Here is an 18436-nt window from a genome sequence, read left to right on the forward strand (position 1 = left end):
AATCATGTAGTTCTGAATCCTAACCTTTTTTAAGCACTACAATTTTTATCAGTAGTTTAGTTTACTTTCTTTTTATCAGTAGTTTAGTTTACTTTCTATCAATTCAAAGACAAAAATTTTGTCTTCGAAAATTAATGGCGACATTAAAAACTAGGCGAAATTTGCCTGCAGTACATAATGTTTAATTTCTGCTATTTCAATGTCCACTACATTAATAATCAAATATTTTTCAAAAACAATTTATCACTATTAATAAATAATTACTCAGAAACGAACCTCTAACCTGCTTTCATTTTTATATCTACTAAATACCTACACATTATCATTGAACAATGAATTTAAACTAACCTGTAAGCCATCCGTATCTGCTCCCCATTCTTGTACCAAATAAGCTGTGCGGGCGGATTCCCGCCCCGACTCCTGCACACCAGCTCGAGGCTCTGCCCCCTGCGGACTGTCTCGCCCTCCGCGTAGCCCTCTATGTAGGGCGCTCCTGGAGGATCTGGAAAGGTAGGGGTGGTTAGACGCGGTCGGGTAATGGATGGGTAGACCTCTCTAAGGTGTACTTAAAATATAGTATTGCAATGGAAGATTACTTCTCGAAATGATTATATGTATGTATTGCTAGCTTTCCGCCCACAGCTTCGCCTGCATGCTCAAATTTGTATACTGTGTACTGTGGTACTGTGTTGTGTATTTGTGAAATCAAAATTAAAATCAATGCAGTAATTTTTGAGATTATCGCTGACAGACAGACGCAACGGATCACTTTGTTTTAAATGTTGTGATAATAATTATATAAGGCGTAACAAATAGTTAAATAATTTTAGTGATTGTAAAGATATTAGTACCTAAAATAAATAAATAAACGCACGTCCTACTGAAATGAGATATATCAAGTAACCAGCAGTCAACGATGATCGAGCAAAAAAAAAATACCATTATTTCCATAAAAACAGACAATACCGTTAAAAATCATACAATTAAACAATAATCCTTAACATAAAAAGCGAACAAATTTCATAGTCATAAAGCCATTCAAATTATCGAAAATTCATCGAAAAATATAACAATACAAACAATGAACAAAAGATTTAACGAAAAAATACAGTCGCGTGCAAAAATGTTGAGCGACTAAAAAAAATAATATTAAAAACTCATTACAATGAGGTCTCGGAAGTTAAACAAAATCTTCCTTTTGAGAGCTTCAAAGGACAGTGTAAATAGTGAAACGGCTAAGCGTGAAACGAATTTAATGAGTTTGCGGACAGGCGCCGTATATTGCTGAGATATCACCCGGTTTAACTGTTTGCTTTCTTTTACAAGTGTTTTATAGGGGTACCTATGTTTAAATTTAGCTAGATTTTAGTCGTGACATTATAATATCAAAGTTTCTATCGTCTATAATATTTATTTTTATATCAATACTAATGCTACTTAATAATATTATTAATGCGAAAGTTTATGAGGATGTGTGTATGCATGTTTGTTACTCTTTCACGCAAATACTACTGAACCGATTACAATGAAATTTAGCACACATATAGAGGGTGTTTTGGATTAACACATAGAATAGTTTTTATCCTGGAAATATGACGGGTGCAGGAACTATTCGTCTTTTTCTTTGAAAACGCGGGCGAAGCCGCGGGTGGAAAGCTAGTCGTTTATAATATTTAGTTTTAAAGCATTCATATGCTATATACATAAACGAAACATTTTGAAATTCGGACCCGTGATCGAATTTTTTTATCCTTTAAAAGTCTAATTTTTCTGTTCTCATAAAATTCTTTACTTATTTGAAACTAACTGACTTTAACTTTGTGGTACCTGTAGGAAATGTTTATATGCTAATCCAGACTGTAATCTATCTCTGCCTAAACTTTCTTACATATGCGAGCTTTTGTTAGAGTAACATTCAGCAAATGAAAAAGAATTGCAATAGATGAAGGATTTATTAAAAGTATATCATTTAGTCTGATTGTCTATTAATAATATTAAGGATTCTGTTTATTTCAAGATAACTGTTAATCGATATTTAAGGTTTACCTTTAAGTATCTACCCTAGCTATTCGTATTTCACAGACTATAAATTATTTGAGCTAACACTTTAGAAGCTATTAATATTATATGCGGTATAATTTGTAATTCTGAAATATCATCTCGAGATATGATGAAATAGTTTTGGTAATAGCATGAAGTAGCTTTAATTGAGATGTTATTACAATACAACTAAAAATAACGTTAGATATTAGACTAACAGCAATTTTAACGCGTTTTTATCGCAATAAATTTAATAATCAATCATCTCTTGCGCGTTCGTTTTTCCCGAAAACTCGACCTATCGATTCGAAGTCCGAGGTCTTCACCATTGAGCCACTCCATTGTTTATATTAGTAATTTATTTTATCTCCATACAAAGCCATCGTAAAATCAAACTCAAGGAAACTACATAAAAACACTTGTAAATTTTTAATTTCCCAACTTAATATTGAAGTTGAGACTTTAAACTCCGTAATAATTTCCTTTCTCTCCGCCGTCAAGACGCCATTTCTCAGCGAACCCTAAAGGAGGGTTTAATTTTTAAAATTGCACGTTTAATTTAAAAGGTCGAGTCATTTTTCTCAAAAGGGAAACCTTATTTACTGCGATGTCACTAAACACTTCTCTACGCGTCTGTACAAAATGTTTTCTTTGAAATCGTGAAATACCAGAGTTCAACTTGTTTTAATTTTCTAAATGTCAAATGCTAATGAAATTTGTTTAGACGAGTGTGTGTTAATATCTAGGTTTTAACTAGGGGTTCATGTGTATATCTTTTATGACGAAAAGCAGGTTAACCTTCCATAGATACTAATACTATAAAGCTGAGTAGTCTGTTTGAAAGTATATTTCACTGTTATGCTAGGCGTCCATTAGAGACGGATCGGGGCGGGTCGCATCGCAACGGGCCGTCTCTAATGGACGCGCTGTTTGCTCCTTCGTCCACCTGTACGGGTCGCGGCGGATCGCTTAGGCGGATTTTATCTAACAGACGCTTGCCGCTCACTTCCGCCTGCCTGCGTCCACTAGACGGGTCGGCGTGTCACAATGCGTTGCGGCCCGCCCCGACCCGATCCGTCGCTAATGGACGATGTTTCATACAAAATATAGGCCGGCGTATTTTTGCGTTGCGATGCGGCCCGGCCCGATCCGCCTAGTGGACGCCAGCCATTATTAGAAAGTCCATTTATCGTGTAAGGCTATAAGCATAACGCTAAGTCCAACAGGTAAGATGTAATACGGCTTAAACCGCGACAACTAGTTACTTTAACAAAATTAGATTGTATTTAGATATAAATATTACTATAATTGTAAAGTTAAATACACATAAATATTTGTATGCCAGTTTGTTGGCGAATTGTGCGGACGTAATTATCATATATAATATCTTTCTAACCGCAATTCTGGCAAATAAATTTTTCATTTTCTTTTTCAGTTTTATTTATAAAATAAACCATTACAATGTGAAAAAACATTGAAAAATATTTTCAACATTTACAGTTACCTAGGTACAAATTCTTTTAAACAAATTAAAAATCAATTGTACGTTCCAAAAAATCGTGATTTAAACCCGTTAAATTCTAAGTTAATTTACTTCACATTTGGTGCAAAGGACGTTCCCAGTCAACTTGAATGTAAACATAATAATTTAACTGAGCGCACGAATTTCTAAAGCTGTATGTTTATGTTTGTAATTATACAGTTATTGTTCTAGAACCTTCTATCACACCGAATTAGAACAAGTGATAGTTATTAGCAGAATAATCAGTATTTCCTTATTTATTTATCAATACACACTACTTGCTGGCTCAAATTACACAATCTGCTTTAAAAAGTAATATGTTCGCAACATTTTACAACAAAAAAGTTTTGAATATAATCCTTCTAGATAACCGCCCGCGGCTTCGCCCGCGTTTTCAAAGGAAAACCTGCATAGTTCCCGTTCCCGTGGGATTTCCGGGATAAAACCTATCCTATGTGTTATTCTGATGTATAAGCTATATTGTGGTAAAGTTTCATTCAAATCCATTCAGTAGTTTTTACGTGAAAGAGTAACAAACATCCATACAAACTTTCGCCTTTATAATATTAGTAGGATTTTTATAAAATTTAACTAATCAAACAAGCTCAGCAGATTTATAAACATTTTAATGAGTTAAAAAGGAACTAAGTGCTGGTTCCAATTTAACATTCGCAAAAAATGTAAAAACATGTGACATGATAGTGGTGATGAGTATGTTAGTTACATAATAAGAACTTGTATTTCGAAAATATACAATCTTTAAAGGTAAATGTACATATCAATGAACCTTCATAGTGTTTATTGTTAGATTTTCCTTCTACCTATCTAATTATTAATTAAAAATATACAAAATAATAAATAACGTTGTACTTCTCTTTTTATTTTAATCTCATGTATATATAATCTACTAGCGTTGTTACACCGATCTTTAAAACATTTAACTATTAAAATACACTTGCAAAGTTCACTATATCGGTACTTACAAAACGGTGTGATAGGCGGTCCCGTATTAGCGTGTCTTTGTAGCGCGAGTTACGAGAATAGTCACTTATAACAACATAGCTCTTAAATTAATAAACTTTACTAATTATTTACTACCAGTTAAGACGGATTATTTCTAAAAATGTCTGAAAATATACACTAAATATAGAAGAAAAATATAAACATTTTAAGTTTGAAAAATCAGATGTTTTGCGCGAAGTGACAGTAGTACCCACCTCAACGCTTCGCTTATGAGGCGTGCAAAAGCCAAGAAACGTACTGCTCTTTCAGAGATTAGCCGTATCCCATATCGTAATAAAAAAAAATTATTAAAATATATTTGTCAGTTGGAAAAAACGATATAAATATGATAAAAAAGTCCGTCACGTCTGGCTGTCTGCTCGGTATAAAGTCAAAAACGACTGGACCTATTTTCTTTCTGTTTTCACAAATGAATAGAATGTTTCTCGAGGAAGGTGTCAAATACATTAACACTGCGGTTTAGAATTAGTTAAGTTTTAGACAACGCGGGCGAAACCGCGACGAAAAGCTAGTAAAAAATTAGACGTGTTTAAAATCCGTTAATTCTTTATTTTCTATACGTAGGGGAGCGAGGGGCTAGTTGTAACAATTTTCAAAGATACTTTTATATCTCGCGATATCTTGGCTAGCTTATCATTAACTAAACTTTGATTGAAACTTTAACTATTCTTCTATTATGTTAAATCGAAAAAATATCAAAAATCCAGATAACTATTCCGCAATTACTGTTTTATTTAAAAAAGGGAAGTGTTACAACGTACCCCGTGCTTGGGGTTAGTTGTAACATCTATTGGGGCAAGTAGTAACATCAATTAAAAACAAAAATGTGACACCTTCAATCATTTATTTTTTTCACATATCTAATTATTTTGCTTTGTTTATAACAATAACTAAGTACTTCTAAAATATGTATTTTCTCATTAAATAATTAACTGAATCATACTTTTTATATACTTAATCAACAAATTAACGATTTAAGTTTTTAACTAGTAAGCTAGTTTCCTTATATCTATAGGAAGTAATCCAAAGTATATTTCGGCACACTTAAGTTTATAATATGTATATAGACATTTTACGTTCTTCTTCTTCTGTGAATACTTGTCTAGGCTTGACATAACCTACTTTTGGACTTTCATTGCTCTTCTTCTTCTTAGTATTGCCCGCTCTGTCTTTCTTTTATACTCTCTCATTCTAAATCAAAACAAATATGGTATGTCCTGTATGGTATGTCCTGTATGGTGGAACTTACAGCAATCTGGGGGCAAGTTGTAACATGTTACTACTAACCCCGAGATTTTGTTACAACTAGCCCCTAGGTATAATTTTTAATATTTATCAAGATAACTATTAAATCAACTTAGTAATTTTAAAAACAATTACAGAACATCATTAATAGTTATATTCTATCATCAAATAAAATACATACAACTCTAATTAGTCGTAAATAGTACAGCCAACCAAAAAGTTACGAAAGTGAAATAATACGTTAACTGGCGCCAATGAAGCCCTTGCACACATCTAGCTAATCATCTGGCTAGCAGGACACTGGCTGTTATGAAGCGGTGTGGCCAGTTATAATCGTAAGATTCAGTAAAAAAAAGACGTCAATAAGGTTTACATTGCTATTGAAAAAGGTCTGTTACTACTTACCCCTGTTACAACTAGCCCCTTGCTCCCCTACTTGCGAAATTCTAAAAGTGTATAGATAAAAAAATAATACCAACAAAAAATAACTTATTTTAACATAAATCTCAACACTCACCACCCCCCAGATATTCGAAGTCTTTTTTGCGACAACCTAAACACTTTTGTGTTACAGTTCGCTTCTTTTTGCATTCCTCTCTTTGTGCTAGTGATGTGCGTAATGTCGATCGAATTGTATCGATGGTTTGGAAGGGACTACTTACATTTATATTTCCTTTTCACGTCAAAGCAGTTGAACCGATTATGATTAATTTTATTAGAAACATATCAGATAACATTTATTATTGCGTAGATTAACTCAAAACGGACGAAAGTTTAGCAAAATAGTTTACACTATTAAACTTTTAACTAAAATCTTTAAAATGACGTGCTTATTGAAAACAAATTAATACAAGAGAATGAATTAAAAAAAAACTGTAATGTCAGTACACATAATTTACCAAGCTACATATTAATTTTGCAATTTACTTCAAATACATAACACATTTAATACCTACCGAAAAAGCATGAATAATTTTCTTTACATAAAACAGCTACAATTTTTATCGACACACGCACATCACTGGGTAACCCGAGTATAGGGGAAAGAAAACATCCATGTAATTATACAGGCTGATGGAATTTAGCATCCATGACACACGCTGTATATGTTCACATAATGGCCTATTAGCTGGCGGCATTTTGAATATCTATACGTAACTGAGAAACGGAAAAATACATTTTGTTGTTTAATCTTGTAATGTTTTATTATATTAAAGAAAAAGAACGAGTTTAATTTTTAACTAATGTATCTAATATCATATTAAAAATATATTTTATTTGATAATATATTATCTGTGAAGAAACCCACAATAATTTTCATTTAAAATCAACTATAGAAGTTATATACCCCAAATATGATAAACAAACAAATTAAAAGATTTAATATTAATATTCAACTCATTATAATCATATTGATGTTGAAATAAAAACAGTCACACAAAAGAGCACACAACTACATCATTACGCGCAGAAAAGCCAAATCTAACACTAAAATGCATGCAAACCATAAATATTTATATCGAATATAGCAGGGTACATTTTGGCCTGTCCCCGCCTGTCCAAACAGTTCGGAATTGCAAAGTATATTTTGTGACGGGAGCCTCGCCTATGAATTATTAATTATCTCCCACCCCGCACCTTGTTAGCGTGTGATTTTACATTTTAAAAAGTGGAAAAGATTTGATGCTTTTGATGTTATTTTATATTGTAGTATTTGAATTGATCGTAATTTATTTTTACAAGACGATAGTGTCGAATAAACATACAATCTTAGAGCTGATAATAAAATCAACTGTTTTTTTTAAAAGAAGCGCAGAAGATTCGACTGGTTGAGTCGATTTTGATGATTCTTTTTATATTTCAAAGTGGGTACCTCCCATGTGATCAATATAAATTTTGTCAAGTTCTGCCTATTTGAAATCGGTTTAGTTTTTTGATCAAAATAATTACAATATGAAATAACGAATATTATCGATACAACCCTTCTGAATATCTACCTACCCTCATTAAAAAAATAAAAATGAAACATCAATGCCCAATTAACAGACGCATTCATTAATTCAACACATTGGATACGGCCCCAATGCTCAAGAGATGAGCAGAATAACAATTACGTAACAGGCCGAATCAACAGTCGATCGCTTATAGTAGTTCAATAATTCATAGGTCGAACGACACTAGACTGTAATGGTTTGCTCGTTATACCCACCGTGCTGCGTTTACCCAGTACTCCGGTATGGTTATTTGAAATCATTAGCTTGCAGTTTTTTCGTATTTGGTGTAGACTGACAAATTTTTTATCCAGATATTCAGTTACTTATTCTATGTAAAAGTATCATTTGCATTTACTGGTCTATCGCATATGCTTATTGCATGCATATATATTTAAATTAGTCCAGTAGATTTGAAATACTGAGTATCGAAGATGGCCTTATCTGTTTTATGATAATTGTGTTCAATTCTAGGCAAATAACATTTTTAGGTGCATTAAATTTCTATAATCGAACTATCACATTCACAAAGCATTTCTCAAATTTATCTAGCATATTCCATAGATTAACTTCTTACATCACAGTACAAATGACAAACTCCCACAAAAACGGAAAGTACCGAAATAAAAATTAACGTCCCAGACGAAATATTATCAAAACAAAACCAAAGACAATGGAGTGAATCAGTGCTCGTAAAATTTAATTGTCCAAGAAAAATATGAGTTGGACATAAGAAAATGTCACTTGGACGTAAGAAATGGCTGGTTATGAATGGCGTCACTTATTTGGGATTAGGAGTGGGATTAGATGTGGGATTCACTCATCTTGTCGTTATGATACAATTACTTGGAGGTAACAAATTGGAATGCCGCGTCTGCGTTTTATCTTGTCTAATCTATGACGTTTTTGTGGTGTGGAATATTATGATCGTACTGGGGAATTGTTTTAAAGAAGAAGACTGGTACAATACTTGTGAAAAATGTGATTCTTAATTTATAAATTGCATGTATTTTTAAATTGACTTACAATATGTTTTAAAATCCATACTAATATTATAAATGCGAAAGTAACTCTGTCTGTCTGTCTGTTACTCAATCACGCCTAAACTACTGAACCAATTTGCATGAAATTTTGTATGGAGATATTTTGATACCCGAGAAAGGACATAGGCTACCTTTTATTGCGAAATATGTACCACGGGCGAAGCCGGGGCGGACCTCTAGTTGATTATAAATGGAAATGATTTGGATTTGAAATTACATCATTTTGTTAGGTAAATATACCAACTGAATTGCACATAATATCATTACTACTGAATTCTTTTCTTTTAGAACAATGATCAAATGTCTTCCGAATTTCATCATACAAATATCTACCAAGTATATACCAAAGTAAGTATGTAAAATCGTCATCTTATATTCATTTTCATAAAAACTAAACTGCTCGCAACGTCTATCATACACATATTGTAAATTATTAAAACAAAATATCATAAAACCAATTAGAAATAGCTTATAGTCTATAGGTAACCTAAATAAATCTTCAGGCCCCCGCGTAGTCTGAAACAAAATTAGGATACCCCATACTGAGTTGTTTTTAGATTACTGATTTATATTTAGTTCCCAAATTAGATATTACTTGGCAATTATTTGAAGTTTGGTGATATATTTGCTCATATAATCTTATATCTTCTTTCTTATATATAAAAATGAATCGCAAAATGTGTTGGTAAGCGCATAACTCGAGAACGGGTGAACCAATTGCGGTAATTCTTTTTTTATTATATTCCTTGAAGTACGAGGATGGTTCTTATGTAGAGAAAACGTAAACATGTACCACGGGCGAAGCCGGGGCGGACCGCTAGTGTTAAATAAAATACATATACAGGGTGTCCCGTATGAAGTACTATGCTTGATAGAAATTATAGTTTTACTTGCGCTGATTACGTAAAAAATAGTTAAACAACTAATTGTTTTGTATTATATAACTTTTTAAGTGAAGTATCCCTTACCCTACAAGAGAAAATCAACTTCTTTCATCGCTTATGTATTTTTATATTAAAAGTAATCTAAAAATGTAACTATAAATTAAATAAATACTTACATAGCACACTAAGTTGTATAGTACTTCGCATTGGTGAATCTCTATGGAGGGCTTCATGACGGGCCTCACATGTGAAATCTGCGTAGTCATCCTCTGATGTCGCTTTAAAATGCACCCTGTAGAAAAAACGATTTATTATTACATATTTCAGGACAATTTTCACACACGGCACGATCTAATCCCATACTAAGCTTTCGCTTGTGTTATGGAAACCAGATGGCTGATAAACATACATAATAATTTTAAATAAATACTTATTAATAAATAATTATTCGATTCGATTCGCCCGCGTTTTCAAAGAAAAACCCGCATAGTTCACACAAATCTATCCTATGTGTTAATTTAAGTTACCATTTATATGTGTGCTTCATTTCAAAGTAATCGGTTCAGTAGTATTTGCGTGAAGAGTAACAAACATACACATACACATCCATCCTCACAAACTTTCGCATTTTTAATATTAGTAGGATATAATATAAATTGATTTTAAATAATATGAACTAGATAAACGAAAAAGACATGTCGGAATTTTTCAAAGGTATTTTACAAAACGGTATCAATCTATTCACATATCGATGTTGAAATTGATACCTTTCAATAAAATATTTCGTTTAGCTGAAGTAAATAAAATTGAATCCACGTGTAGTATTCAATTATACAGGTAAACCGTTTTGAAATTATTTTGTGTTTCTTAAACGGAAAACATATAGTTGAAAATAATATTCAGGTATTTGTACATTTCAAATAATTACTTAAAACATTAGTAAAATATCAAATCTGATATATCATTCAATAATCTATATTTTTTGTAATGAAGATAAGAACCACAGGACAGTTCTTTGGGATCATCATCATGATAATCTTATATATAAAATTCTCGTGTCACAATGTTAGTCTGCATACTCCTCCGAAACGGGTGGACCGATTCTCATGAAATTTTCTGTGCATATCGGGTAAGTGTGAGAATCGGCCAACATCTATTTTTCATATGTACCACGGGCGAAGCCGGGGCGGACCGCTAGTATTATATAACAAAATTATAATGTAATATTGACATGAAAATTTCTTCCGGTGTTAGATAGCCCATTTATCAAGGAATAAATAATAGTATATAATAAATAATAGAATAAATAATAGAAGGCTCTATCATCTCGCTAAGACCAACAGGAGCGGAGCACTACGGGTAAAACCGCGGAGCACAGCTAGTTGAATAAATAAAAAAACATCGACATATCTTCTCGCGTCTCATATAATTGCCTGACGTCACCTAGCGTCACCTAGCCTGGTATTGGTACCTTGCGGCTGACAGCTCCGCGCTTCGCGAAATAAACTCTCTTTACCGGTGGTATTGGATTTAGTTTGAAGATTCTGGTTTAAATTTAACTCGATTAGACGATACTTGAAGATAAGAGAGAAATTTTTATTTCAGTTGCCGTTAAACACAATGCATAAACAACCAAAAACAAAGAAGTTCTTTAACACCAAAATAAAAACGACACTTGATTAAATTCAAAAGATTTTCATACAAAATGGCATTTAAGCAAAATGAATACAAAGATGAATACTAAAGAAAATTGTACTATAACTGTATCCTTAAATCTATTAAACGAAAAATCTGGTAAAACTGCGTGACGAAACGTTTCTAAGCATCACAAATCTAAAGAAAAAGCATACAGTTAATATGCTACTTAATCTTTTGCAACCGTGTGATAACTCCCGGCAAGCTTGACCCAATTATTCCCACTTAAACATGTTTCCAAAGGCTATTCAGGTCAAGCGACACGAAACGTACACCAATAAAATTCTTAAACCATAATCATTATATAGAGAAGAGAAACAAAATCCACGATTTATATTTAGCCCATTTTATAAAATGTGTTGAAATAAATTGCATATTATTCGAAATTAAACCCGTGCTGTCGTGGCTCTGACAAGAGGAATTATGGCGGCTGTAAAATGCACCGAATTTTTGTATTTGGGCATTTTTCAGTATACCCCGTTTGGTGTCCTTATGTTGCTTGAAGATAAAGTGGCTGGAGATTATTTCCTTAACCTTTAAATTAACCGATTTCAAAAGACCTAAAAATGTGGCGTAATTTCCATCTTCTACACCTAAAATGTTCGATTTCCAAACTAGACAATATGGACATAAGACAACTTTTCATAATAATGCCCTATTAGTAGATATAATAAATGTACCAGCAGTATTTTTCCTACACATTAAAAAAACAAGAACAGTCTGGAGATTATTTCCTTAACCTCAAGCACCTAACAATATCGTCCTACCAGAAAATTACCCAATTAACAGGAACTACAAATACCCAAAAAATTTGGTCCTAATCATCATAAGACAAGAAAATTAGAAGTTAAAATAGGAGTAAAAGACGAGGGGGTTTTATAGCCTTTTATGCCACAGGAAGGCAAACGACATCAACACGTGTTACCTAATGTCTAGCACGACTCTCATTAGCATCCACAATTAGATGCTTGAGTCTCGTATATACAAGCTAAGGTGTCTTGGAATTTTATAGCAGTTCTTTTATTATTTAGTGATTGTTGGACAGGCTTTCGTGAAATGGCTATTGCAGATTTGTTTAGGTTAGGCATATTAATGTTTGCGTGTAAATATTAATTTGTGTTTATAGAATGGTTTGAGATAAAGATATTTTAGGATATTTTAGGTTCATACTTATTTGATATAGTTGCAAATTAAGTAAATTTTGCTAGGGAATTTAATACAGAAGCTATCAATATAGTTATAACACAAATAGGTAATTATATTTAATACGAACACGAAAAATCATTCAACTGCATTTTTCTAGCAGCGAAGATCTGTGAATTCAGCCAATCATTTTCAACATACAAATTTCACATTTGCATACAGAAACATTACCGCAATTTTGCCTAACACATTAAATAACAAACAAATTCCAAGATGAATAAAGCTGTCACACAGCTAAATAAATCTGCGAGTTTTGCCCATCAATTTTCAACCCCGTCAAACTTTTGTCCCGTGTCATGTCGGCAAGATGGAATGGGTTTCAGGATTGTTGGATAAATATGTACAATAAGTTTTGATATGCTAACCAAAGCTAGGTTTCTGTTTTACCCTGAACTAGCTGTTGGGTTTTACCCGCTGTGCTCCGCTCCTGTTGGTGTAGCGTAATGATATATAGCCTATAGCCTTCCTCGATAAATGGGCTATCTAACACCAAAATAATTTTTCAAATCAGACCAGAAGTTCCCGAGATTAACGCGTTGAAACAAACAAACAAACTTTTCAACTTTATAATATTATATAGTACAGATTTGAGAATTCCAAATTAACTATTCTAATCAAATTTTTTGCCCAAACAAACAAAATCCTCACATTCGCAGTCAGTTAAATCACAACCAGATTCCGTCAGATCCCTGAGCGCCTCAAGTCAGAACATTTCACAAAAAGTAATTTATTTGTATATACGTTCATGACAAGGACATAATGTGTTACGAAGTTTCTATTTAAATTTTAACAACCCAATTACTGGGGCTTGGTAAGATTTTTACAGTATGTTTTACGCCTTTGATGTCTGGTCAAGTTTGTGCTAACCTAGTCTCGTTTGCGAATGAAGTGGTAAATGTTTAATGCTTATTTAAATTGAACTTTGTGGATGTATTACAGTCATTTTTAGTTGAATATATTTTTTTTACTATTTGGATATGCAGTAATTTTTAGATTTTTGTGTGAAGTCCCATGTCCCGTAGTGGGGTAAGGGGCAGATACATTATACATCTGTTTCACTGATCGATTTTCTTTAGGGACAAGTATGTGATCAGCCTTCTGTGTCCTGCCAGACCGAGACATTTTTTTTTCTTCGTCTCCACCGGGAATCAGCACCCCTCGGTGCTACGCTCACGCGTCAACCACTGTACCAAGGAGGCGGCTGTTTTTTTTAGTTGATTTTTTTTATTTTAATGCTGTCTTCTTTTTTACAAAGAGAGTATTTAAGGACTGTTTAACAGTGAATAAATATTTCGTAAAAAACACCACTTCATTTTTTGAAATTTTTTTTACTTGTAACAAATATAACAAATGATTTTTGATTGTGTAAAAGTTGCTGCGTATTTTAAGAACGTTATCTATCTATGAAAGTCTCGTTAAAATCGAATCATCCAATTTCGATATTAGATGAAATAGTTTAAAGTTTGATATATAAAATAATAATTACCTTGATATTGTAGTGTATCTAACTGCTTTAGGATTTCCGTTCGCACTTTCCACCTCTCTGATGTCTTCGTTGGCAACTGTGAACAAAAATATACATTAAATTGTTTTAGATATTAATTAAAAAAATATATGAAATTACAGCACTAATTGATGCTTTCTTTTGGTAAAAGAATTAACCAAAAGAGCAAATTCGTATGTTATTTTAATTCATATCCTAATCATATTGACATCTATCATACACCCTCTTTTCCTACGATACAGGAAATTTTTTATTGAAGTGAAACTTCTTTATCGGTGTTGAAAAAAAAATTAGTGTAACATTTTTTCGTTACGCGTGACATTTTTCCGTTACGCGCCATCTTTTTCTTATCTCTACCACGCGTGATTATAGTATTTCTGTAAAGTTGCATATAGTAAATTATTTTTTGAAAAATAAGGTCATAAAGAAGTTTCACTTCTTACGTGTGTACACGCACACATTTTTTTTCTTAACCGTGTTACACACATCAAAATCCACACAGCCGTTCGAGCGATATCAACAAACATTTTTCCCTACATATTTACACATACAAATTACCAAAAAATATTAATTATGTACAGCCATAATTATAAAACCATGTAATTTTTATAAGTTCCAAACAATAGTTTCGTAACTTATTCCTGAACTTGTGCAAAACACAGAACCAGTTTTGCATACGAAATTTATATTTTATGGAGCATTTGCATAGAGAAAGTATTTAACATCACCCACTCCACCCCACTGTTATTCTTGAACTTTATGGACTACAAATACATGGAGCTGGTTTTTGTTGTAATTTTTTTTTATGAGAAATAAATTACCTTTTTAGTAAGCATAACGTTTTTAGACTACACACTTCAATGTGTATTTTTATAAGTATTGTATAAATTGTTTTTCATTATGTAGGTACGTGTGAGGCTATGTGTCATTAAATAAACGTTTTTTCTTTCTTTTAATTGTAAGTACGTCATTTTATAGACACTCACAAAAAATGCTCTCGTTAAAATTAAATCCCGATATCATCATATTCAATTTTTTCAGAAAGAAAAATCAAACTCTTCAAAACATAGTTATTTAAGCAAATTATGAGCAAATTTAATTTTAACACTAATAATTAGATATCCTTTTCAATAAGTTATCAATATCTGTTTAAAACTTTAAATTATCTACATTGTAAAATCCCTTTTAAGCGCGTCACACACGGTGAAGATACTATAATATTTTATCTTAAGATACTGTCATATTTTATATTACAGTATCTTAAGGTATCCGGTATCAGCGTTCTGACCATCATTTTTATTTTTTTCATTGCGTACTAAGACCCATGTAGAACCGCCATCCTGTTACAATTTCCACCAAAATTTCGGGTCATTTGTAACAGGATGGCGGTTCTACAGGGGTCTTAGTACGCAATGACAAAAAGAAAAATGATGGTCAGAACGCTGATACCGGATGCGTTAAGATACTGTAATATAAAATATTACAGTATCTTAAGATAAAATATTATAGTATCTTCACCGTGTGTGACGCACTTTACACACACATACACACTACACATTTAGCCCCAAACGAATTGGCCGTAAGTGACGAAACATTAAAACAGCAAACTTACGCGCCAGGGAGGTACTCAAGTTAATTCGACAATTTCGTATTAGTGTTCCACAGAGACTGATTACAGAGTGTGCTGTAATCCGTCCCTTGGTACGTCTGCGTTTTATTGTTTTGCTCAAAGTAATAGTATAAATACTAATATTATAAAGCTGAAGAGTTTGTTTGTTTGAACGCGCTAATCTCAGGAAGTAGTTTTTAAATCGGACCAATAAATAGTTCCTAAGATTAGCGCGTTCAAACAAACAAACTCTTCAGCCTTATGATATTAGCATAGATGTAACTATGTCTTTTTTCGCACTTTAACTACAACGCCGAATATAATGAAACGTTATAAAAGTTTATACGTGCTCCAACGAAGCAAGTATAAATTATTTTTGTACATGAAAGGCAAAGCTGACGGTATGTATATAAGCGCGCTAACACAAAGATCTACAAGGGTGAAATTTTAGTTCAAAATGTAACGTAAAGTGCGGCTAATTTTATAGAAAAGTATTCGAGAGGATTCTTTTCTATAAGAGGATTGTAAGAATTATAGCCATTTATCATTAGTTTATTTTTGTTGATATATTTTGTCCGATGAAAAATTTCTCATAAGGGATTCGGCTATAATCAATCACGGTCGAAAAGTATAAGCACAAGTGTGTTTAAATTTTAAGTATCGTCGATCGTCGTATTAATTTTTTCATGCCAGTTATGTCACAATATATTTTAACATCGACAATCACATTGACAATCAATTTTATTTTTCGAACCTATGACTTAAAGTTAGATGCATTAACTACTGAACCACGTATAAGTTTTCAGAAATACCCAAAATAAAAGGCCGTAAGTGTGAATTAATAAAATTCCTGATTTGCATAAAAAACGATCAGTATAGAACGAGAAGCAATTAAAATAATAAATCGAAATCCCTCCAAGTTTGCAGTCGTCATTCATGTCAAACACAAGAGTCTCAAGAAATGATTATTGGTTTTATTTACAACTAGCTGTGCCCCACGGTTTTACCCGTAATGCTCCGCTCATGTTGGTCTTAGCGTGATGAAATATAGCCTATAGCCTTCCTCGATAAACGGGCTATCTAACACCGAAAGAATATTTCAAATCGGACCAGTAGTTAATGAGATTAGTGCGTTCAAACAAACAAACTCTTCAGCTTTAAATATTAGAATATATAGCAAAAGAAGATAAAGATAAATCTTTCTAATATAAAAAATATATTGTATACGGAACCCTAAAATAGGAGAGTTCACAAAAATCAACGCTGCGTACTCAAGTACTCTCTAGATCATTTAAAAACGAATAATGATAAAATACTGAACATTTCTCATTGCGAAAAATGTTTAATGATTTAATCTTTATTTAGTACTAGCTTACCGCCCGCGGCTTCGCCCGCTTTGTCTAAACCCTAATAAATTATATACTAAAACTTTACTCTTGAATCGCTTTATCTATTAAAAAAACAACATCAAAATCCGTTGCGTAGTTTTAAAGATTTAAGCATACAAAGGGACATAGGAACAGAGAAAGCGACTTTGTTTTATACTATGTAGTGATTAGCATTCCGAGGCTTCGTCAGTTTTGTTTAAAATCTTATAAATTATATACTAATTACCTGCCTCGTATATAATTTTAAATAAATACTTATATAGATAATTAACACCCAAACACATTGCAAACATCTATGTCCATCACACAAATATTTGCCCCGGGTGGGAATCGAACCCACGACGAATATAAACCAATAATAAAACATGAATCTCATTACCACAACATAAAAAATAAAATTTCGGTATCTACTTAATTCGAAAAGAGTTTTATCAACAAAATCGTATCCCGTGTATAAGTAGAATTCTGAAAAAGGGCTGACGATAAAATGGCATAAAGGGTAATGTCGATAAATCATATCGTCATGCACGCTTTGCTGGTTTTCGTATATAACATGTCGATATTCGTTAGATGCATCACTAGTTTTGCTGATTTAGAGTGCTGGATGTGGCTGGTTTAGTGATGTGTTCGAAATAATCTATACTAATATTATAATGCTGAAGAGTTTGTTTGTTTGAACGTACTTATCTCAGGAACTACTGGTCCGATTTGAAAAATTCTTTCGGTGTTAGATAGCCCAGATACTAGTTTTTATTTATAAAATTATAAGGAAAAGACTGTTTAAGTTTTTTAGCAAGCAGTTAAGTAATTGATCTGATTCAAAATTCTTCATAAACTGCATTTTGTTATGATTTTATAAATGTAATTATATTAAAGTTTGTTTCGTGAGGGTTTGATGAAAATATCTTTTTGTTAACGATTCTAGTATAAGACGAGAAACCTTAAGCTATGTAAAAATTTCTTACTACTTGAATAGCTGAAGAGCTGGAGGGCTTAATTATAACTTAAATAGCTTTGTGTAATACTTTTACACAAATGAACAGAAAGCGCACAGTAAAATATAAATCTTCATTCATTTGCTTCATTATAAAATCGGATGTAAATAACTTCTAAAATATAAAAATTTATATAATTTAAGATAATTATGGCCTGTGCCTCATAAGAGGCCTGTATCCCAGTGGCCTGTATGCAGTGGGAACGTATATGGGCTGATGATGATGAAGATAATATATTAAAAATAAAGATAAAATATGTGCACCATCTAGTTCTTTACATCCGCAAACCGTTAC

The 18436-nt window shown here is 32.5% G+C and overlaps 1 protein-coding gene across 1 annotated transcript in view; it reads right to left on the minus strand.

The window, feature by feature from the left end:
- The window catches only part of sns (nephrin adhesion molecule sticks and stones), a 216413-nt gene that overhangs the window by 60861 nt on the left and 137116 nt on the right, over positions 1 to 18436 (minus strand). The window contains exons 6-8 of the mRNA XM_090117137.1: positions 14133 to 14208; positions 9925 to 10040; positions 349 to 502 (exon numbers count right to left, since the gene is read on the minus strand). Coding sequence (XP_089973263.1) covers positions 349 to 502; positions 9925 to 10040; positions 14133 to 14208 — 346 coding nt within the window. The remainder of the gene's footprint in view (positions 1 to 348; positions 503 to 9924; positions 10041 to 14132; positions 14209 to 18436) is intronic.

This window comes from Colias eurytheme, chromosome 27, assembly GCF_061535395.1.
Source record: "Colias eurytheme isolate Ceu_HAF_F1 chromosome 27, ilColEury1 Martin Lab GWU primary, whole genome shotgun sequence".
Taxonomy (NCBI): Eukaryota; Metazoa; Arthropoda; class Insecta; order Lepidoptera; family Pieridae; genus Colias; species Colias eurytheme.